Raw genomic sequence first — 21,851 nt, forward strand, 5'->3', positions numbered from 1 at the left:
TAGTTAATGGCAAAGTTGCACAACATTAACACCAACCATATTTTTGTGCTACTAATTTATTGCCATCACTTTACTCAACTACCTCCCTCCCATTTTTCTCTTTGAATTTATTCATCTAATTTAATCTTGTTCACTCTCAATCTTCCATACTCCCCACTTCTATTCTTATCCTAATTTCCTAAGGTCTATATTATTTCATTTTTCATCAAAGTTATAACATTGTGATAATTTGTACATTATCAAAAAAGGAGGAAATTGTTAAAATGGCGGTATACACCGAGAAGGTAGAGGAAGAAAGGGCGGCAACGGGGAATAGGCCATCGACCGGGGCGGTGTATCGTAACATTTATGCGGTGGATGCCCTCACTGGTGTACCTGATGGAATTGAGTCTCCTTGGGATCTCTTTAGGTATATTACATTTCTTCATGAACTTTACTATATGCTTACATGCTCTTGAACGTAGTGGTATTGAAGTTATTAGATCTAAGGAATGTCAATTAAAATGTATGTATGGAGTAACTAAGTTTTATATGATGGAAAAATTATCACTCTAAATTTTTTTATATAGGTAGTTTGTGCAATATGTAGAGGTAGTGACTTGTAAAAGTCGTGATGTGATTATTAAATATGAAGGGAAATATTTATTGCTGGGAGTTGATAATAATATGAATGAAAATTGTATAGTGGTTGATTGAGATACATAATTTTAAAATTTGGTTTTGGTTTTATTTGTTATAATTATGAGTGAGGATATTAGAAATATGGGTGTTGTTGATAAAAATAGATGGCCCAACGCAGGGGTCGAACCTGCGACCTTGGCGTTATTAGCACCACGCTCTAACCAACTGAGCTAATGGATCAGTTATTTGAAAAGCTAATGCATTGATTTTACTTAAATTATGAAATTGACATTCAAAACTACATCCATTAAAGATGTTAATTTCTGGGTTTTAATGGTTTCAGCAAATCTGTGGAGAAATATCCCACAAATCATTTACTGGGTTCTCGCAAAATTATTGATGGCAAGGTTAGTTTATCTTTAATTATAGTGTGTAAGTTATGATTATTAACTTTCATGTGTAATTAAATTGTACCTGTAACTTTAACAGGCGGGTCCATATGAATGGCTTACTTATAAAGAGGTGTATGACTCAGCTCTTCAAATTGGGTCTGCTATTAGGAAGTGTGGAGTAAATCCTGTGAGTTTCAATTTTACTTTGCAACTTTTTAATATTGATGAGTATTTGGTTTGATTGAAGTATACTGTCTTAAATTAATTGTCACGTTAATAGTTTAATTTGAATCGGCAATATGACAACTGAATTTCGACGGAGGGAGTACGAAACAATTTTGTGGAATTAAAGCTGAATTATGTGTCCTAATGGCTGCAATGATTATTTACATACTGTATTAGTATGTCCTGCAATTGAACTGATAATGAAAATTTTCCGGCACAAATTTTTGATTTTAGGGTGGTCAATGTGGAATTTATGGGTCAAACTGTCCCAAGTGGATCATTTCTATGCAGGTATGTTTTCGCGATCATTGGATTGTTGGTACTTAGGTAGTTTTTGATGTTTGGCAATGTTGTACTTCATACTTCATACTTGTTACAGTAATAGAGTAGCAACTAGTTTTTTGTTCAAATTTGACAAGTTATTAGGTTTAACTCTCTCAATATCCGCGTATATACTTCAACATATAAGAGGTTGTAATTATAATGAGTTATTAGGCTTATTCTTTTATGACATGATTCACAAATAGGTAAATTTGTATAAGCTGTAAGTAGCGAGTTTATTTGGAACATATGGGATATGGCTGCATAGGTTGAAGCTATTGTTTGCAATTGTCATATTCGAATGCCATGGTTAGTGACTGAGAATAGATATGCTGATTTTTCAGGCTTGTAACGGTCAAGCCATATCCTATGTACCATTGTATGACACGCTTGGTATGCCGCCTTCAGAATCTTAATATCTGTCCTTTATTTCTAATAAAATCTGTCTAAGGTTGCATATGCCACGAGCCTACAAGAGCAAACATTCATGACTAACTGATAATGCTGTAATATGTTATGCAGGCCCCAATGCAGTGGAGTTCATCATTAACCATGCTGAAGTCTCCTTAGTTTTTGTTCAAGAGAAAAAAATACCAGCTGTAAGTTGTTTGTTGCTGCACAAAAATGTTCTGATTTCATAAGCTAGAGATCTATGTGAAAACTGTAAGTTTGATGTGCTGGTCTAACACTATATGGAAATCTATCATAAGATATTTGTGTTTCATGGTTTTGTGACTATAGCATAGATAAGTTGATTCTATGCCTCGTACTCAATCAGCCAATTCTAATAATTAGTTTTTGTGAGTCAAGGCTGATGTACATTCTCTTGGATAAATAACTAAAGCTGTTCAATCTTTGATCCTGAATTAATGATGCTACTATTTTGATGCTTATGCAGATACTAGCATGCTTGTCAGAGTGTAACTACTTAAAAAGTAGGTTAACAGAGAAGATCTTTATAACACATTTTTAAATTTTGGTTGCTTAGTTTTCTTTTCATTTACTGAATTACATTCAATTTTGATCCTCAGCCATTGTCAGCTTTGAGAACATCTCCAGCTCACAAAGAAAAGAAGCTGAGGAAGCTGGAGTGTCTTGTTTCTCTTGGGATGAATTCTCTCAATTGGTAAGTGTCATGAATTATAGTCCAAAATCTTGCCTGCAGAATCATGGGAGCTATTTAAATTTACATAGCCTGCAGAACTCTTATCTCAGAATACTTATTTGATAACGCTGCTTGTGGGTTAATCTCTGAGGTTTTTCGTTGTTCCAGGGGACTATGGATTGTGAACTTCCTTTGAAACAAAGGACTGATGTCTGCACTGTAATGTACACAAGTGGCACAACGGGAGAGCCAAAGGGGGTAATTTTAAACAATGCAGCTTTTACAGCAGAGGTCTTTTCAGTAGACTACCTGTTCGAGAAGACAGACAAATCGGTAAAAGGCACTTGCTGTTTTTGCTACTTGATTCCATTAGTTGGATATACATTGTAATAGGTTCAAATTATTCACTGTTCAGCAAATAAATATCAAGTTTCTCTGCTGAAATTATGTTAGTGGCATGAAAGTTGTGCTACATTATACCCTTTCTATTTCAAAGTGATTATCCTACTTCACTTTTCACATAAAACTGAGTATTGGATTTGTGACACAATTTTTCCAAAGAACAATCACTTTGATTTGGAAGACATTAGAAGTTACATGGAATTCTTGCAGTAGATTAACTTCCATCATTTCTCTAAATTACATTGCTGTTGAACTAGTAAAATTAAACTGGAAAATCCTTTGTTACAGGCAAGTACAGAAGATGTATACTTCTCATTCCTTCCCTTGGCGCATATATTTGATCAGATAGTAGAAACATATTGCATTGCCAAAGGCACTTCAATTGGTTTCTGGCAGGGAGTAAGTTCATATGCTACAACTTAAAGTGCTCTTTACACTTATTTCTGTTCCTTCAGAACTTCAATCAACACCTTTATTCTGCATTTCGCTTACAGGATGTGAGATATCTGATTGAGGATCTCCATGAATTGAAGCCAACAATGTTCTGCGGGGTTCCCAGGGTTTTTGAACGTTTATACAATGGTATATATATCTGATACTGATGCATTTATGAAACCCCTTAGCTGTCCCCCCTTAATGATTTTCTTATTATGAGAAATTGGCTCATTTAATTTCTGTCTGAAGGTATTGTGGATAAAGTTTCATCCAGTGGTGCTCTCAGGAAGAGCTTGTTTGACTATGCCTATAGCTAGTATGTTCAAGTTTTGGCCCTTGTGATTTTCTTTCAGTCTGTGAACTTGAATCTATTTGCTCAAACATTATATATAGCTGATCTGTAAGTGTCAAACAGTAAACTGCGGAATTTGGAGAAGGGATTGCGCCAAGATGAAGCCGCACCTCTTTTGGACAAGCTTGTTTTCAATAAAGTTGGTGGATTCTGTCCAAATATACCTTCTGATTTTCCTTTTCCTTGATTACCAATTATTTATCCTTCGGTCCTTCTTGAGTTCCTGATAGTAATGAGTAGTTTTAATTTGGTTCCATTACTCTGACCTGGACTAGATCAAACAAAGCTTTGGAGGAAGAGTCCGCATTATGATTTCTGGAGGAGCACCTTTGCCACGGCATGTTGAAGAATTTTTGAGGGTTACTTGTTGCTGTGTGGTGGTTCAAGGATATGGTGAGTCATGAAGCTTTTTCAAGCGATGTATTTTAGGTTAAGCTATCGTGGATGTTAATATGAAATCTCAGCTGATCTTTGGACAATTGCATATATATGTTCAAATATGGTGTAAAATTAATTATGATTCTCAGATTCAGACAATTATTGCGATTCCCTTGTACATGTGAGAAGGCTCATCCAACTTTGTTTGATCTGATTTTCTAACTGATAAGTTAACTCCACGACATAAGACATAGTTTTATAGCTAAAAAAAATACCCCTTTGTGCCAAGCCCTAAACTTTCAGCTCTGCAGTTTAGGCTATATAGTTCATTCCTGCTTTCAAGATTTGTTGTGCTAGTAGTTCTGGTGTTTTGCTTTCCTCTTTTGTCAATTTATAAAACATTTACTCCATTGATAGGTCTCACTGAAAGCTGTGGAGGATGCTTCACATCAATAGCCAATGTGTATTCAATGATAGGCACTGTGGGAATCCCCTCGCCTGCCATAGACGCAAGACTGGAGTCTGTTCCAGAGATGGAATATGATGCGCTTTCAACCACACCGCGTGGTGAAATCTGTTTGAGGGGGAATATATTGTTTTCTGGTTATCACAAAAGGCAAGATTTAACTCAAGAAGTTCTTATAGATGGGTGGTTCCATACAGGTATATTCCTTCTGTAAAAGCGGAATTTTGTTAATGTGAATGGTATCGTTTCCATACTTTGAGGCTCTGATTAGTACTTTTGTTCTCTGGAATGTGTAATATTATTATCTTTAAAAATTTTTAGGTGACATTGGCGAATGGCAGCCTGATGGATCTATGAAAGTCATTGATAGGAAGAAAAACATCTTTAAGTTGTCTCAAGGTGAATATGTAGCGGTGGAGAACCTTGAGAGCATATACTCGCGGTGTAACCTTATAACATCTGTAAGTTTTCCCGTAAATAGTGCATGTAGCTTTGATTATCACACCCAACGAAGTGAATGGTTGTTGATATGCTGTTGTCTTCTCAGATTTGGGTGTATGGCAATAGTTTCGAGTCATTTCTTGTGGCTGTTGTTGTTCCTGAGAAAAAGGCACTCGAGAACTGGGCAGCTAATAATAATGAGACTGGGGACTTCGAAACACTCTGCAAAAGTACCAAAGCTAGGAAATATTTCTTAGAAGAGCTCAACAGCACTGGTCAGAAAAATAAAGTATGTACTTCAACCTTAGCATTCTTTCTGCATTTAACTAGCAACACCTTGATTTTGCTTACTCAATATTGTAATTTTGATCAGCTTCGAGGTTTTGAGATGCTAAAAGCAGCTTTCCTCGAGCCCATTCCTTTTGATCTTGAGAGGGATCTGATGACTCCAACCTTCAAATTGAAAAGGCCCCAGTTGCTTAAATACTACAAGGTATGTATTGCACATCTTATTAATGTAATGTCATGACTTGATGATCCCTGGAAAAGGCTCAAATTGCAAGGAAATAGTTTTGAAAGATAATTTATTCAAAAGACAGAGCTCTTTTGTAGTCATGCTTTTGGCTGGGAATTTGAAGCTAAGAGGAACCCTTTCATTCAAATTTAGCTGTCATTGTACTATATTAAGTTACATTATCAACGTGACAATTAATTTTGGTTTGATTATATTACTACCTGTCACCGAGTTCAATTTGAGTATGGCATCGCCTTTCTGATGTATGGCTTTGTATGGAAATTGCAGGATACCATCAATGAGATGTACAATGAAGCAAAAGGGAAGAAGGTATGAGATGAGGAAACAACTTTGTTTTGAAATGAGCAATGAATATGAAAGGATCGATTTTTTTAGCCTACTAAAAGTTAATTTTGGCTTGACTACGATTTGTTTCTTCTCACACGGAGAAGTGCTAAAATCAAGCTTATTGTTAAAATCAATTTCCAATACGAAGATATGGGACTTCCTCAAACCCAAATATTATATATTTTGTATTTACTATATTAATATATCATATAGTCTATATGTCGTTAATGTGCTATTATTCTCTTGTACCTAGTTTATATATCAGAAGAAGATCAAGTGTCCATCAATACAAGTATACAACAATACAAGATGGTTTAGGTTACCATTTGCATAGAAATATGTTTGGTCCTTGTTAATTGTAGATTTGTAGGGTTTTTAATCATTAAATAATCCTTAAATAGTATACCATGAATCATGATATAAAAGGGATAAATTAATTTATATGAATGAAGATCACTCTGTGTGATCATATGAACCACACTCATATTGTCTCAATGTGGTCATTGTGATATTATTGTGGCACCAAAATTGATGATGAGAGTACCGAGTTTACTCAAAGGTTTTACATTATGAAAATATTGCTCTTCCGATCCATTTTTTATACATCCATTGGGAATCCATGTACAAAATAATTTGTCATAATCAATTATACAATGCATACCCAGTAGGCCAGTATATGGTAAAAAAGGGAAATATAAAAACCCAACTTTAACTAGTTTTGATCAGGCATAAAACTACTATAAATAAAATGAAAAGCACATTTATGTTATATCACAAACTAACAAGAGCATTAATCTTCCAAGGGCCTTGAAATATGCCAATACATAACGTTAAGTACCAAAGTATCCCCTCCGATCTCCCATGAGGTCATGAGTGATACTCTTCAACATTACAAACAAAAGCATCAATTTTCTTATTTAATTATTTCTAACTATAGAAATATCTTAAATCTCAAAAATAGTTGTACTTGTATTATTGTTTATAGCATGCTAATTATTCTTGCAATGGAGTTTGTCACTTCATTTGTCCATTTGTCTAAGACTCTAAATCATATTTGATGTGTCCAATATGTGAAATGCTACATAATTGGCGTGTATGCCTCTCCTCTTTAACTTATGATAACTTAGTGAAATACTCATATTTTTTAATGTATGAGCATTTTTTTTCCTCACAAGATGGCATACTGTACAATGTTCCATCTCATGATTTAGAATTAGATTGTACAACGATCAAATTATGTTCAAATTGAAAATTTACTCCTTTTTTTCATCATGATACATTGTTTGAAAAATATAATCGAAGATTATATTTCAATCTTTCTCTAATAACCTGTGTAAAATCTCCAATAAAATATTTATGCAATAATAAAGCTTATCTCGCATTTTTTTTTTTTTTTTTGGAAAAATACACTTTAATAATCCCAACTATGGCCGATTTACTTTTAATAAGCCCAACTAAGGTTTATTATCTAATAATCCTAACTATTGGGTATGTTTGCCAAGAGTAGTCCCAGTTGACTGGGAACCGATTAAAGAAGTTATTTTTATTTATTTTTTCTTTTTTTTAATGATGATATAGCATTGTCGACCTGGACAAAACTTAGGTTGACTTGTCTTATTTCCTTTCCCTCCCAAAATTAAAGCCACGTCACTCTCTTTCTCACTCACTCAACTACTCTCTGCAAAAAAGTAAAGCCCGCCATAAACACTTCCTCTCTTCCATTAACTCATCTCAACCATAATTGAGTTTCCAAAATTGGGAAATTTACTCAACAACCGAGTTTCCATTTCTGGAAAAAAAGGAGCGACGGTGAAGGAAAGATCTGCAGACGCCATTGAAGCACAAACGAAGCAAAATCGTGTTGAATAGGTAAACCCTAAATCCTTTAAAGTTGGCATTTTTATCGTTTTGTCGTGTTAATTAAGCCTTTAAAAGCTATTAGTATCCTAGAATTATGCATGAATTCTGTTAATTAGGTCTGTGCTTTGCGATTTAATTTGTAAAAATTGAATTTTGTTTCTCGAATTTTTAGGTTTAGTCTCGCTTAATTGCTTAATGATTCTGGATTTTACTGTTCAAGGTGTATTTGTAGATAAGTAATTGTTATTTTTTCTGCATTTAGTTGTTAGGTTGAAATGAATGATAGGATAAATTTGAAATTTTGGCATAGTGGGTTGTTCAAAGGCATAAATAATGGTGGTTTGGTGCATGAGGGAGGTGTTGGCAGAACTAAAGCAATTGATCTAGATTTAGTGAGTTTCTTTGACCTTATTTAGTTAACCAAGGAGGTTAGTAGGGATAAAGAAGTTAAAGGTGTTTTACTCTTGGTTCTTGGGCTTAGTATGGAAAATGGATTGAGGAGACTGGAGGGTGATGAAGATGCTATGGAGGTAGCAGCTTTGGGTGTTAAGTATAAGGTGTGTGGAGCTATATATATATATAATTACCAGAACTTGAACCAAAAGAGCCCCCACCTGTTCAAACACACTTCCAACCACTTACACAAGCTTCACAGTCTACCCCGCTCTCATCCAAGCATAACAAAAAGAAAAGTAAACCAAAAAGGGGCCCACCCACTGTATTGACTCAAGTAAGGTCAAGTCCTAGGACAAAAAAGCCACTGCTTCAACATTAATTCTAAAATTTCCACCCAATCTTGACCATGAGCTGGCCAAAAAAGAATCTTTCGCATCAACCAAACATAAAGCTGACCCAAGCTCACCCCTTCTTACCCATACTACTACATCTTCAGATCTAGTTTTTTTAAAGCACCCAACTCCACATAAAACCCCTAAAGCACAAACTACTACTGTAACAAAAATCACCAGTGTGCCAGATGACTATAAGTGGCTTGATAACAGGCTTGAAAGTCCTATGAGGATTGATGAGCTGCTGCATAGTTACAATAGTGATGAAAGTGATGGTAAAGACCCTCTTTATAACCCTGTAGTAGATTAAGGGAAAGGTGTATTAGTTGAGAGTAGTAAGAAGGGGAAGGATCTCAGTGAAGGTGGTTTCTTTCAAGGAGTTTATACTGATGATTAGTCAACTGATGGAGATGATGATGACTTGGAAGAAGAGGATTTTGTAAGGGGATTGGAAGGTTTAGATGCAGAGTTAGATGATCAATATAATGAGGCCATTTTTTATGATAAGGAACTGTATGACTCTGAGGTTAGTGATGAAGAGTACTCTCAGGCAAAAGAGAGAGTGAAGGCTTGTACCACACAACTTGTACAAGCAGCTGATCAGTTAGCTAAAGAAGTAGTGCAAGGGAAGGTGTGTATTGTGAATCCAGAAGAGGAAGCAAAATAAACTCACAGTTTGTCAGAATATGAAAAGAGTGATGAGGAAGAAAATACTCCACCAACAACTGAAGATGAAGGTCTTGAGGCTAACAGGAGAAATAGATCAGGTTTGTTAGTTAGCCCAAACATCGATTTTTCTCGGTTTAATTGGAGAGTAGGGTTGAGGTTTGCAAAAAGGGATGACTTCAAAGAAGCAATTTCAAAGTATGCAGTATTTAAAGAGAAGAATCTTGTGATCAATGACAGCAACAAGAGAAGGGGTCAGAGAATTGGAGCAAGGTACATTAAGGGTTGTCCTTTTAGGGTGTATGCTCTTGGCATACTGGAAAGGCTAAACTGTTGGTGAAGAGAGTGTGTAATAAGCACACTTGTCAAAGAAACATGTAGAAAAACAGGCAATTGAAGCCAGATGGGTTGCTTAACAGTTTATCGATGTTTTCAAAACAAGACCTCATTAGCCTGCCAAGGAGATTGTCGAATTTAAGAGGGCTTACAAGATTATAGTGACTAGGATTTTTTCTAGGGCTGTAAAAAAAAACCGACCTGGTTGTCCCGTCCCGATTACCCGATGACCCGCAAAAAACCCGATGGGAAATTGACAAATTTTTCTGTATATTCGGGTCGGGTACCCGTCCCGCTAAAATAGCAGTTTCGTGGGCCGGGACATGGGACAAACTTTGCTAAAATCGGGTACCTGGATACCCGTTAAAAAAAACAAAAAAAAAAAAAACTAAAACTAAAAAACGTACTATACCCATTACCCACCCTATCTTCTTCTCTTTCTTTTTAGATCCTCATCCTCCTCTTTCTCTCTCCTCTTCCCCCTGTTACTCTTTGTCACTCTCTCTCTCTCTCTTTCTCTCTCTCCTTCTTACGCTCTCCTCTTCTCTCTCCTCTCCTCTTTGCTTTCTCTTTCCTCCTTTTCACGCTGTTCTAGTGGTGATGACGAATACAGTGGCGTGCGGAGGTGATGAATAATACGGTGACTTGCGGTGGTGAATATTTATTTGACAGCAACAATTCGTTAGCCATATGATTCATATTTCATCCATTCATTAAATAATCCTCCCGTTGTTCATTAAGTCATCGTTGGTGATACGACAAATTTTTCGCCATCGATCGATGATAATATAATTAGAGAAGAAGCAGGGTCATCTTTAATTTATGGAGAATAAAACAAAGAGAAGAATGTGGAAGAAGAAGTAGACGCGTTTGCAATTGATGGGTCTTTTGCTAATTAGTTTGTTCCTCCTCTAGTTCCTTTTCAACACCATCTTAAGAAAGACAAGGTTTTTATTAGATTTTTCTTTTTTCCGATTTTTGGGTACTAATTTGTTTGTCAAATTATGCTTTTTTGAATTTTGAGAAGTTAATTTCTAATATTATGTTCTGTTTTTTTGGGATTCTACTTTTTAATTTGAATTTTGGGTTTTACAATTTGATTATGGGTTTATGATTATAATTTTGTGCAATTTGTTTAGCATTATGTTCAGTAGATTCAATTTTTGTTGCTTTATAGTTTGGCTTCTTAGGATCCATTGCATTCAATTTCAATAGAGTCAATTTTTTATAAAAACATCAAATATAAACTTTGAAACTAATTTTACAGCAGCTTTAGATTCCAACTAATTTTAATTCGGATACCCGTGTCCCGTCCCGAACCCGAATTATCCGGGACGGGACACGGGCTGACTTATCAACTACCCGAAGATCCGGAGATCCGGATTTTTGGGTACCCTAAAATCCGGGTACCCGGATCTGAACACCCCTAGTTTTTGCATACAAGGTAAAGTATGCAGCACACGGGCTATTACATGGGAGTATGCATGAGCATTACCAGAAAGTGGGAGGGTACTTGGCTTAATTGCAAAAGACCAGCCCTGGAAGTCACACTGAGTTAGTGACAATCATGGAAAAGGTTCCTCCACCAGGTTCCAGAGATTATTCATGTGTTTTGAGGGGCTAGCTAAAGGGTGGAAGGAAGGGTGCATGAAGGTTTTGGCTGTGGATGCATGTTTCTGAAAGACTTTCTTGGGTGGCCAGCTTCTTTGTGTTGTAGGGAGGGATGCAAATGACCAAATGTACCCTGTGGCATGGGATGCTGTAGAGGGAGAAAACAACTTGAGCTGGGAATGGTTCTTCAAGCATCTGCAAGCATGCCTAGACTTGGGTGAAGGAGAAGGAGCTGCCATCATTTCTGATGAGCACCAAGTATGTCAAATACTTAAGTTTTAACAATATTTTGTTTGGTTTTATATGATTTTGATGAGCATGCCTGATCTTATGTGTTGGTATGTTTTATTTTCAATGTCACAGGCTATCTTGAATGCTGTGTCAACTGTTCTGCCAAAAGTAGAACATAGGCACTGTGCCAGGCATGTCTTTGCACACTAGTACAAGACCTATAGAGGAAATGAGTTCAAATTGCAATTTTAGAAAATTGCAAAGTGTTACAACAAGCAGACTATGAAGATGCTTTGAAAGAGTTGAGTGAAATCAACTGTGATGTAGCAGAGGCATTCAAGCTTTACAATCCACCCTTCTTTTGTAGAGCTTTCCTGAAGACTTCAATCAAAATAGATGTCATCACCTCTAACATTGCTGAAACCTTCAATGGTTACATAATTCAGGCCAGAACCAAGCATCTTATGTACATGCTTGAGGAGATAAGATCTGATCTCATGCAAAGGTTTGTCAAGAAAAGGCAAGAAATGAGCAAATGTAATCCTGTTCTTTGCCCAAGAATTCAGTCAAAGCTGAATAAGGAGAAAGATAAGGCTGCATACTGTGAGGTCTTCCCTTAAACAGAGATTCTCTTCAATGTGGCTTACTACCTTGATCTAGGCCTGATCACGGATCGGATATCCGATCCGAAAGAGGATTTCGGATCGGATATCCGTATCCGAAAATACGGATATTTGATATCCGTATCTGATCCGAAAATTTCGGATATCCGAAAATCCGCATATCCGAAATTTTTGGATCGGATAGTTCGGATATCCCATATCCGACTACTTTAATTACAGGTTTTTTAAATGGAAAAATTGATTTTTTTATTCCCATTTTTTTCTCATGTTCTCGTATACTCCCAACCAACAATTAATTTTCAGAAAAAAAATAATAAAATAATAATGGCTAAACTAATGAAGATCAATTTCCCAAAAATATATCAAAATTATCAAAAAATTAAAACAAAAAAGCGGCCTACTCTAGAAACTGAACCCAGATACACACAATTGAAAACTCCAAGCAAATCAATTGAAGCAGAGCAAGGGAATATAATATAATCTAAAATTACAATTATATACAAAAATACAAATAATTAAAATCTGAAATTTGAAAAAAAAATAAAACTACATCCAAATTCTAACCTAAATTAAATTAGATATGAAATCGGCCTCGTTGGTGTCGGTGACTCGGTGTTAATGTTGACCACAATCTGTGTTGTTGTTGCTCGTTGTTGAAAACCGCAGGTGTTGCTCGGTGTTGCTGTTGGTCGCTGTTGGCAACCGCCAGTGTTGCTCGGTGTTGTTGTTGTGGAGTTAAAAGTTGAGACTTGAGAGAAGAAAGAATGGAGTATGGACATGAAGAGGATAGAGAAGGAAAAAAATAATGTAATATGGAGTTAAGAGGAGAGAGAAAAGAAAGGGAGGAGAGAGAAAAGGGAGGCATGCGTGAGTAGTACTAGTGACAGAGGAGAAAATGGAGGAGAGAGAAAAAGACAGGGAGCAAAGGAGAAAAGGGAGGAGGCGTGACAGTAGAGGAGAAAAGGGAGGAGAGAGAAAAAAAAAAATGGGTGGTTGTTATTTAATTAGGTTTTTTTTTTAATAGGAGGTATTTTTACGTTTCCTACTTTCGGATTATTTTGGATATTCGGATATCCGAAATCCGAAATTTCGATATCCGAATCCGATTCGATATTCGAAATTTTCGGATCGGATATCCTAAATTTTCAGATCGGATTTTTGGATTTTCGGATAATCAGATAGTTTTGCTCAGCCCTACCTTGATCAGGTTGTAGTTGATTTGGATGCAAAAAGTTGTACATGCAGGAAATGGGATATGCTAGGCATTCCCTGCTTGCATGCATGTGCCTGCATCTTCTTTCTAAACAAAGAAGCAGAAGAATTTGTGGATCCTTGTTACACTAGGGAGAATTATCTGAAAGCATATGTAGGTAACTGTTCTTTCCCTTCCATTCTCTGTTTTGTGTCTAGTTGAGATTTTACATAAGTCATGCAATTGATTCCCTTCATTAATGTGACTTGATTATTGTGTGTGTACTATGTGTTTAACTCAATGTATACAGATATGACAGGATCAATTCCACCCTTAGAGGGTGAAAGATATTGGACTAAAATTGTCTGCTCACTAGACCCACCTCCCCTTAAAATAGGACCAGGGAGGCCAAGAAAGAACAGGGTTAAGGACCCTTTTGAGAACCCCAAGAAACCAGGATTTTTTAACTAAGACTGCTATTGAAATGTCTTGTTTTGTCAGCAAATCCAAATACCATAACAAGAGGACATTACTAGAAATTCCGATTTCCGCAGACAGTTTTTGACGGACACGTATTTCCGTCGAAAAAATCAGAAATTCCGACGGATGCAAAGAGAAGGGGCGTAGTTGAAAACCTCTCCAACTCCGACGGAAATTTCCGTCTGAAGAGGTATATTCCGACGGAATCTCAATTAAAGTCAAAAAAGCGCCGACAGAAAAAAATCCGTCGAAAACTAGCCTTCCGACGGAAATGGTCGAATTTCCTACGAAGGGTTTTGCGACTAAACATTCCGACGGAAGACCAATTTTCGAAGGAATTTCGACTGATTCCGACGGATTATTTTCGTCGGAATCAAGCTGTTTTCTAGTAGTGGGAGATGCCCAAATAAGGATTATGCAGACACCTCCACTGAACCACCCTAGAAAAAGCCTAGGGGAAGGCCTAGGAAAGATGGCAACCCAGTCCAAACCCCTCTGTCAGCAATTGAAAGTGCACCTGCTGCACACCATAACATCTCTGCCCAACCCACGCTACTTGGGAGAGGTTCCAGAGCAATTAGAGGTGGAAAAGGTGCAAGAGGAGGTCAAAAATCTGCAGCTACTACTTCAGATGCAAGACAGTCTGAAGGTGCTTCAGGTTTAGCACAACCTGCAACTGCAGCAGCAGGGCAAGGAAAAACAAGGGGTGGGAGATTTAGAGGTGGTAGGGCAGAGAAGAGCCAACTTTCATGAGCCAAGGGGGGTTGGAGTTATCATTGGTAATGATGGGTCTATACTTAACAATGTAAGAAATAAAACCCAACTCTATGATTATTAAATCAACATTGTCATCATTGACTAATCATATCTATTCACTAATCATATCTATATAATTTGAACAGGTGGGGGGAAAATCTGCAAGAGAGCAAGCAGGGACAACAACCACCATGAAGAGCAAGAGATCATTAGGTGACCAAACTTTGAATTACATCATTGGTGGTCAATCAAGTCAGCAATCAACCCTCCACAACCCAACTCAGTAGTACTTCAAGACTATGTGCATGTATAAAACAATTATGACCTTAGGTTGTCTATGAATCTATTATGCAACTCTGTTTATTTTGAAAACTACTATACAGTAGCACCAGCTTGTTAATTTGCTGGATATTTTGGATTTGGCTACTTGGGTTGCAATATATATTTTGGCTATTTTGTTGAAACAATTATGTTAAGATTAATCATTGTTGCAATGTACTAAGTTCAAATCATATGATACATGTATTGACTCAACGTGTTAGCAAGAAGATTTTTTATTTCACTGCATAAAACGTCATAGGTTACATACCAAAACAACAAGTACTGATAGCAAAACGTAATTACTACTTAATCCTAAGATACTTGGATTACAACTTCACACCACTTAATTCATTTCCAACTTACTACCCTTCTTCATCATGAAAACCACAATGCCAAAAAACACCCATGAAAAAAACAGAGCCATTGTCAAATTGGATTCATCCCTTGAAGACTTCATGAGCTCAATCCTTAATTGGCTAATTTCTGCTTTCATCTCTTGTACTTCATCCACAAAGTGGTCCCTTCTTTCCTTGCAATCTCTTCACTTTGTCTTCTAACATACTCTTTTGCATCTCCAATTCAGCAATTATTGTTTCCCATTCAAAATTTGAAATCTCAAGTCGTCACCGTTGTTATAATCAATCCACTTCAAAAAATTGCATTCAGTATCCTGTACAATTGAAATAAACCCTAATTTCAATTCAATTTCAAAATTAACCAAATAAATAAGCCAAATAAGGCCTACCCAGAACATTAGTTAAACAAACAATCAATTAACTTACAGGCCATTTTGGACAACCAAAGAATTTTGAACCAACATTAGGGCCCTGCTCCACTATTCGCACAACCGCATCCAATCCATAATTGCATTTCGTGGTTGAATACATCCCACCCCTGGAGCTTGAAGACGGAGCAGAAGAGCCACCTCCTTGAATCCTTCCACCAACCATCGCAAAATTGAAGGAATTCAAAAAAAGATTTTTTTTTCCAGAAATCAAGAACGAAAGGAACAGGGGAGGAGACTAAACAAGAAAGGAGAGAGAAGAGTGTAACGGGAAAAAAAAATTGGAGGAGTTCCTTTTTAATTACAGCAAAGAAGTAAGGTAAATAAAAAATAAAGTTTTTTTTTTTTAAAAAAAAGCCACGTAGATGGTCACGTAGGCTTATGACTGTCATCAATAAGTTAGTGACCTGCTGGGACTACTCTCGGCAAACATACCCAATAATTAGGATTAAATCGGTGATAGGCGGTCGCACACCTAGCAAAAATAACCTAACTAATCCTCCTAACTATGTAGTAGGGTAAGTCAGGGTCGATCCCACAGAGACTATGGTTCACCTATAACTATTTAGACTCAAGTTATTACTAAGCAAGTAACAAATTCAATGATGAAGAGTATTGACTACTAACTACGGAATATTAAGAAAATAAATTAACACGAAGATTAATATAAACTAAAAACACCTAGAATTAGGAATCCCCACTAATATAGATCAATACGTCAAAATAATCCCTTTCCCACAATCAAATCAATAGATATTCCACAGGACGGGTGCTCCCTACAACAAATACTAAGAGTTTCTTTCGATCAACTAATAGCTTCCCTAATATGCAATCATACCTATTTTCATGGAGTCATACATATTAAAGACATTAAAAACAGCATCCCAATAGTCCTAGCAAGAATAATTAGCTATTTTCATGCATAAAGATTCTTACTTTTAATTAGGGTTCTAAAATCGATTAAGAATCAACTTTCATTGTAAACCTAATCACATTCAATAATACTATTTCTAGTTAATCATTGATAATAAAACCAACCCTAATAAAGAGGAATTATAAATTAATTAGATATAGGATTGAGAACCAAACAACGTATTAATCCATATTAGGGTTCAACCTAACCCTAGATTATAAAACTACTCACACATGTTGATTAAATAAACGAAATAGTTAACGAAAGAAAACATAATGACAATAATAATAAGAAGTAAAGAGAAGAAGAAATACTTGGATAAATAGAGAACTTGAATTAATCTTCAATGGAACAAAGTTGGAAGAACAAGAAGAAAACAAACGTATAAACTGGAATAATGATAATGATCCCAAATCCCCTTTCTATCTTGTTATTAGTCTATATATATCCTAGGAATTTTAGTGGGCTTAAGACTCTAAATTAACATAATTAAGGGCCTAAAACGCAGTAATTAGGAGCCACCACGGGTAGGCTGTGGAGAGCCGCGTTCGACCATAGGCAGGCCGTGGAGAAGGCTGCCATAGCTGCTCTTTGCCATATGAAAACGAGTTGGCCACAGGATGGCCGTGGAGAGAGTTGTACGCCCACAGGAAAGCCGTGGAGGTGGCTGCCATGTCCATTATTGTATGTAAATTTCTCCCTTTAACAAGTCGAATCACGATCAAAGCAAACCTCTAGCAAATCTAGCCCAATTCCTACAAAAATCAAAATAAAACAAACCAAGGAGAGCAATATCGAAATATAAAGAATAATAGCTCTAAAAGATTAAAAGTATGTAGAAAACATGATAAAAACCCGCAAATATAACATATAAAATGAATATATAAACGTGTTATCAATCGGTCATAATTGGGATTATTAATGTATTTTTCCTTTTTTTTTTTTTTTTTTTTTTTTTTTTTTTTTTTCTATTTTGATTGAAAGATCCACACACATCGAAAAAGAAAATTCCACTAATAGAAATTTATTCACATGAGAATTGTGAAAATTAAGAAGATTACCTTTACGTCACCAACTTCTACATTTTGGGTTTCAAATACTGAGTATTTTTTTTTTTTTTAATAAATAAAGAAACGAAATATCGGAAGCAAAAACGTGTGATTTCATCCCAGCTTCAAGCAAACTCGTTAGGGTTTGCTCAATCTTCTACCAACTTTCTATCTATTTTTTACCCAACAATTGAATACACAAAACACTTGATCATATCAAATCATTGATTATCCCTAATTCAATTTGAAGATTAATTTCTGCAATTCCAACTTACTAAATCGATTAATTCTCAAGATTTTTCCCCATTCCTTGTTGATTTAATCAAGATGCCGAATTTCTTCTCAGCATTGAGAACAGCTGGGAGGAGCAGAATATTGCGACAAAACGACATTAAACCATTCATTCGACATCAGAATCGTACAATTGATCTCGGCGAGATTGGAAATTATGTTTCAGTTCGATGTTTGAGCAGCATTGCTGGAGTTGATCGGTTTTGTTCTAGAGATTTGATTCATCGTTCGAATGAATTGTTAAATTCTAATTATAATTTGCAGAAAAGATGGTTTTTAGGGGTTGGAGATGGTGAAGAAGGAACTCTTTCTAAGGTTCATGAGGAAAAACTTGTTCTTGGGTGAGTTTTTCTTTACTTATTATTGCTTTTAATTTTACTTAATCTAGATTGAATGATACATTAGGTTATTTTTCGCAATGATACCATTATTTCCCAGGAATTAAGTTTATGTTTTGAGTTAATGTTAACTGTATTGCATTATGTAGAATATATTGGATCTTTGTTGTGTTGAATAGATTTGATGAATAATGGGGTTGAGTTGTACAAGTATGTGATGATATTAGATGAGAAGAACAAATTTAAGCTGAGAAACAATCATCAAGAAAATATAGAGTAGGGATGTTACTCGTACTTGGCTATAAATTTAGTGTGTTGTGAAGCAAACATGATATACATTGCTGAATGTTTTGTAAGAAAAATAATGCAATCAGAAGAAGGTTATTTGCAAAAAGCCTGTCTATCAGGGAAAAATGCTGAGTGAAGATTAGTTGTGATTCTTGCAAACCATTATAAAATAAAGCCTTTCTCATCATAGTTAACTTGCATCATTTCTTTGCATATCTATGATGTTTTGTGGACTGAAGCATGAAATGAACAAAGATTATCTTTATAAACAGGTACTCCCCTGAGCAACTGTTTGCTGTCGTTGCAGCTGTAGATATGTATGAAGGTTTCTTACCTTGGTGCCAAAGATCAGAAATAATTCGACATCACCCTGATGGATCATTTGATGCTGAATTAGAAATTGGTTTTAAATTTCTAGTTGAGAGTTATGTTTCACATGTGATTTTGGACAAGCCGAAGTACATTAAGGTACATTTTTCATTGCACCTAATTCAGATTTTCATACACTAGCTGACTGAACATGCTCATCCTTTTTTGTAAAGATTTTATGAAATTTATGATATTCTTAGGTTTTCTGTTCTAGTGTGATTTTGATATGATTGAGGATGTACTTTAAAAATGCAATTATACTAAACTTTTAACAATGGGTCTGTATTTGCGCTCCTATTCCTGCATTGCAATAGAATCCTAAGTGAATTGAGTTTATTATTTATTAGATACAATATGATGATGCATGAAAAAAAAGTTGAGCATAAAGGCCATAAAGATTAGGTCTTTGGAACACTTCAATGCTTTAACTTGTATGAATCTTTGTTATGACTTCTCTCATAATCCAAAAGCAGTGTTAGTATCCTTGCCAGTGATAGCTGAATCTTAAAGATGCTGATTCGTTTTGAAGTAAGGATCAGAATTTCAGATGTGCAGAGGAATGAGTTAGTAAATAATGTGGATCTAAAGGAGAGCATAGATGGGGAGAAGGGTTGTAGTGATATACTAATAATTAATTCTTACGCAACTATTGTGTGAACCCCACCCCTTTTTCCTTCCCCAAAGCTGTAAATATTTGTAAAAAGAAGGGATCAGCCGCACTATTTGGATAAAAAATTTTGTAAGACCTTCAAGAGCAATATTTACAGAGGGAGAAAAATTATTTGACCCTTAATTATCATGGGGGATAAGTACAGATAAATAGCCCTTGCTGAGTCATTCCTGCCATGGTAGTAAAGCATTGTTCCTGCTTGAGTGATAATTTATCAATCTATCCATTCATCTATAAATCTATCTGTATCCCTTGATGGCTTGATGAGTGAGCTATGCCTTTTTATGTTTAGAATCTTTTGGTTTCAGATGAAAGTAATTGTAAAATGATTTCTTTGACCCATTGATTGATATGTACTGATATCTCTGCTTTTGTTAATGGTACTGTCAGACCACTGCATCTGAAAGCAACCTTTTTGAACACTTGATCAACATATGGGAATTCAGGCCAGGTCCAACTCCAGGCACCTGTAATGTTTACTTCTTGGTCGATTTCAAGTTCCGTTCACCGCTTTACCGGCAGGTAATATTCATCGTTTGATCCTGCATGTATAACTTGTTTTGGACCCCTTTAGCTCCAACAAGAAGTTGAATACAATCCTTTCATTTTAGTTAGTATAGGAGACTGCAATTTTCCTTAGTATTGACACACCTATATTTGATTGTGTTGGATACATACTGCTTGCCTCCTAACAATGATGATGTCTTTCCTGTATAGGTGGCATCAATGTTCTTTAAGGAGGTTGTATCTCGATTGGTCAGTTCATTTACTGACCGCTGCCGATTGATATACGGGCCAGGGGCAGCCATTGAGCAAAATGCGTAGGATTTTGGAGTTAACTCACCCTGATACATCGGCTCTAGGCCATCTCTAGAGATATAGTTGAATCAAGTGAAACTTTTAGGAGGCTGTAACCTTGCATCTCATTCTTTAGATTTTTGTTAATCACAAAATTGTATCTTGAAGTATTATTGAGATACTCTTGACAATTTGGGATTCCAAATCGAGCCTTGTTAGTTTTTCAATTCCTTTCTTTTGGCTGCTGAGACTTGCATGAAGACCCAATGGAGGCTTCTGATGTACATTTTCCCCTAAAATTAAGGATTAGACAAAGCCACGAGGCCTGTGATCCTGTACAATAATACATAGGTATGTATAATGTTGAACTTAATCAGATTAGATTGTTTCGAAACAAGCCAGTCATGTAAACATAGCGACTGTAATGAGTTTATAAAAGCACCACAGAAATTGAGAAGGCTTCAAGGCTTTCACGTACAAAACCGTACATTACAATTCACAACTATTTAAAAGGGAAGATGGAAAATGTGTGGAGTTTTAGTGGACATTGTAAATTTCAGTACATTTCCTGCCAATCAACACAGTTTTAATCTCCCTAATAGTAGTGATTGTGGACATTAAGACTCTTGTACTTTGTGGCTAGGTTGCACCAATACGGACACGAGTACGATACGGACACGATAAAACGGCAATCCTAAAATAGGGGACACGGGTACGGCAAATAACAAGACAAATAATACGTCAAAAAAAACAAGATTTTGACAACCTATTCAACAAAACACTAAATAATTAACCTTAAAACAAGTTTTTTACCTTAGCTAAATAATATTTTCCTAATTCACATACAATAATGTGCTATGAAATGTGTTTTGAAGGCGCTTGTATTATAACTGTTACCTGTTTCTCTCATACTTTACCCTAACTTTCTAATTAAAAAGGTTAAAAAGATGAGATGACATATCAAAATGCAAACCGGATCGTATCATAGTAGGATACAATTCATCTCAAAGTGTCTAAATATATTATAAAACCGGATGTAGTTTTTATGTGTGTCCGTCATGTGTCGAACGAGTGTCGGTGTCGGACACGGTGTCGGACATGGACACGGCTGTTGGACGAAGTGTCCGTGCATCCTAGCTTTGTGGACATCTTTTACATAATTTCAATTTATTTCAGCTCAATTAAGTTCAATTCAATTTAATTTGGCTTTCTTAAGTTCAATTCAATTTAATTTGGCTTTCTTAAGTTCAATTCATTTTAGTTAAATTTCATTTCTGTTCATTGCATTCATTTTAGTTAAGTTTATCTCAGTGCTAATTGTTTTCAAATTGTTATAATATTAGTGTAGTTCAGTTTAGCTTTATTAAATTCAATTTAAATCCATCCTTTTTCTTTTTTTTTTGTCAAGCAAACTCCATTAGATTTAGTGCAATTTAGCTCAGCACAATTCATTCAAAAAACCAGGCCTAACACTCTTAGGTCTTGTT

The 21,851-nt window shown here is 35.8% G+C and overlaps 2 protein-coding genes, 1 long non-coding RNA gene and 1 other non-coding gene across 4 annotated transcripts; 3 read left to right on the plus strand and 1 right to left on the minus strand.

The window, feature by feature from the left end:
- The first annotated feature begins 45 nt into the window (after positions 1 to 45).
- Positions 46 to 6,322, plus strand: LOC110698526 (long chain acyl-CoA synthetase 2-like). The gene is made up of 19 exons (XM_021875970.1): positions 46 to 409; positions 965 to 1,028; positions 1,111 to 1,200; positions 1,473 to 1,529; positions 1,904 to 1,952; positions 2,082 to 2,158; positions 2,458 to 2,494; positions 2,591 to 2,685; positions 2,833 to 2,997; positions 3,355 to 3,465; positions 3,561 to 3,648; positions 3,751 to 3,817; positions 3,917 to 3,992; positions 4,129 to 4,246; positions 4,649 to 4,894; positions 5,019 to 5,158; positions 5,245 to 5,427; positions 5,512 to 5,631; positions 5,941 to 6,322. The coding sequence occupies exons 1-19, from the start codon at positions 264 to 266 to the stop codon at positions 5,986 to 5,988; spliced, it is 1,977 nt and encodes a 658-aa protein (XP_021731662.1). The 5' UTR covers positions 46 to 263; the 3' UTR covers positions 5,989 to 6,322.
- On the minus strand, positions 786 to 862 carry TRNAI-AAU. Its single transcript has one exon. It is a non-coding gene; the product is annotated as a tRNA-Ile (tRNA).
- A 1,553-nt stretch (positions 6,323 to 7,875) lies between the features above and the next one.
- LOC110698527 lies at positions 7,876 to 15,503 on the plus strand. The gene is made up of 3 exons (XR_002506752.1): positions 7,876 to 11,519; positions 11,625 to 14,592; positions 14,690 to 15,503. It is a non-coding gene; the product is annotated as an uncharacterized LOC110698527 (long non-coding RNA).
- Positions 15,504 to 17,550: 2,047 nt separating this feature from the next.
- On the plus strand, positions 17,551 to 20,761 carry LOC110698528 (coenzyme Q-binding protein COQ10 homolog, mitochondrial-like). The gene is made up of 4 exons (XM_021875971.1): positions 17,551 to 18,242; positions 18,800 to 18,995; positions 19,957 to 20,088; positions 20,284 to 20,761. Exons 1-4 carry the CDS (start codon positions 17,938 to 17,940, stop codon positions 20,389 to 20,391), a joined length of 741 nt encoding a protein of 246 aa, XP_021731663.1. The 5' UTR covers positions 17,551 to 17,937; the 3' UTR covers positions 20,392 to 20,761.
- Positions 20,762 to 21,851: the final 1,090 nt, after the last annotated feature.

The sequence above is a fragment of the Chenopodium quinoa genome, unplaced genomic scaffold, assembly GCF_001683475.1.
Source record: "Chenopodium quinoa cultivar QQ74 unplaced genomic scaffold, ASM168347v1, whole genome shotgun sequence".
In the NCBI taxonomy this organism is placed as follows: Eukaryota; Viridiplantae; Streptophyta; class Magnoliopsida; order Caryophyllales; family Amaranthaceae; genus Chenopodium; species Chenopodium quinoa.

Bases quoted from the DNA above. Each gene is read 5' to 3' on its own strand.
- LOC110698526 (XM_021875970.1), top strand. From the start codon at position 264: ATGGCGGTATACACCGAGAAGGTAGAGGAAGAAAGGGCGGCAACGGGG. The intron at 1,029-1,110 runs GTTAGTTTATCT...TAACTTTAACAG, and splicing joins GCAAAATTATTGATGGCAAG to GCGGGTCCATATGAATGGCT. The intron at 1,530-1,903 runs GTATGTTTTCGC...CTGATTTTTCAG, and splicing joins AGTGGATCATTTCTATGCAG to GCTTGTAACGGTCAAGCCAT.
- LOC110698528 (XM_021875971.1), top strand. From the start codon at position 17,938: ATGCCGAATTTCTTCTCAGCATTGAGAACAGCTGGGAGGAGCAGAATA. The intron at 18,243-18,799 runs GTGAGTTTTTCT...CTTTATAAACAG, and splicing joins GAGGAAAAACTTGTTCTTGG to GTACTCCCCTGAGCAACTGT. The intron at 18,996-19,956 runs GTACATTTTTCA...TGGTACTGTCAG, and splicing joins ACAAGCCGAAGTACATTAAG to ACCACTGCATCTGAAAGCAA.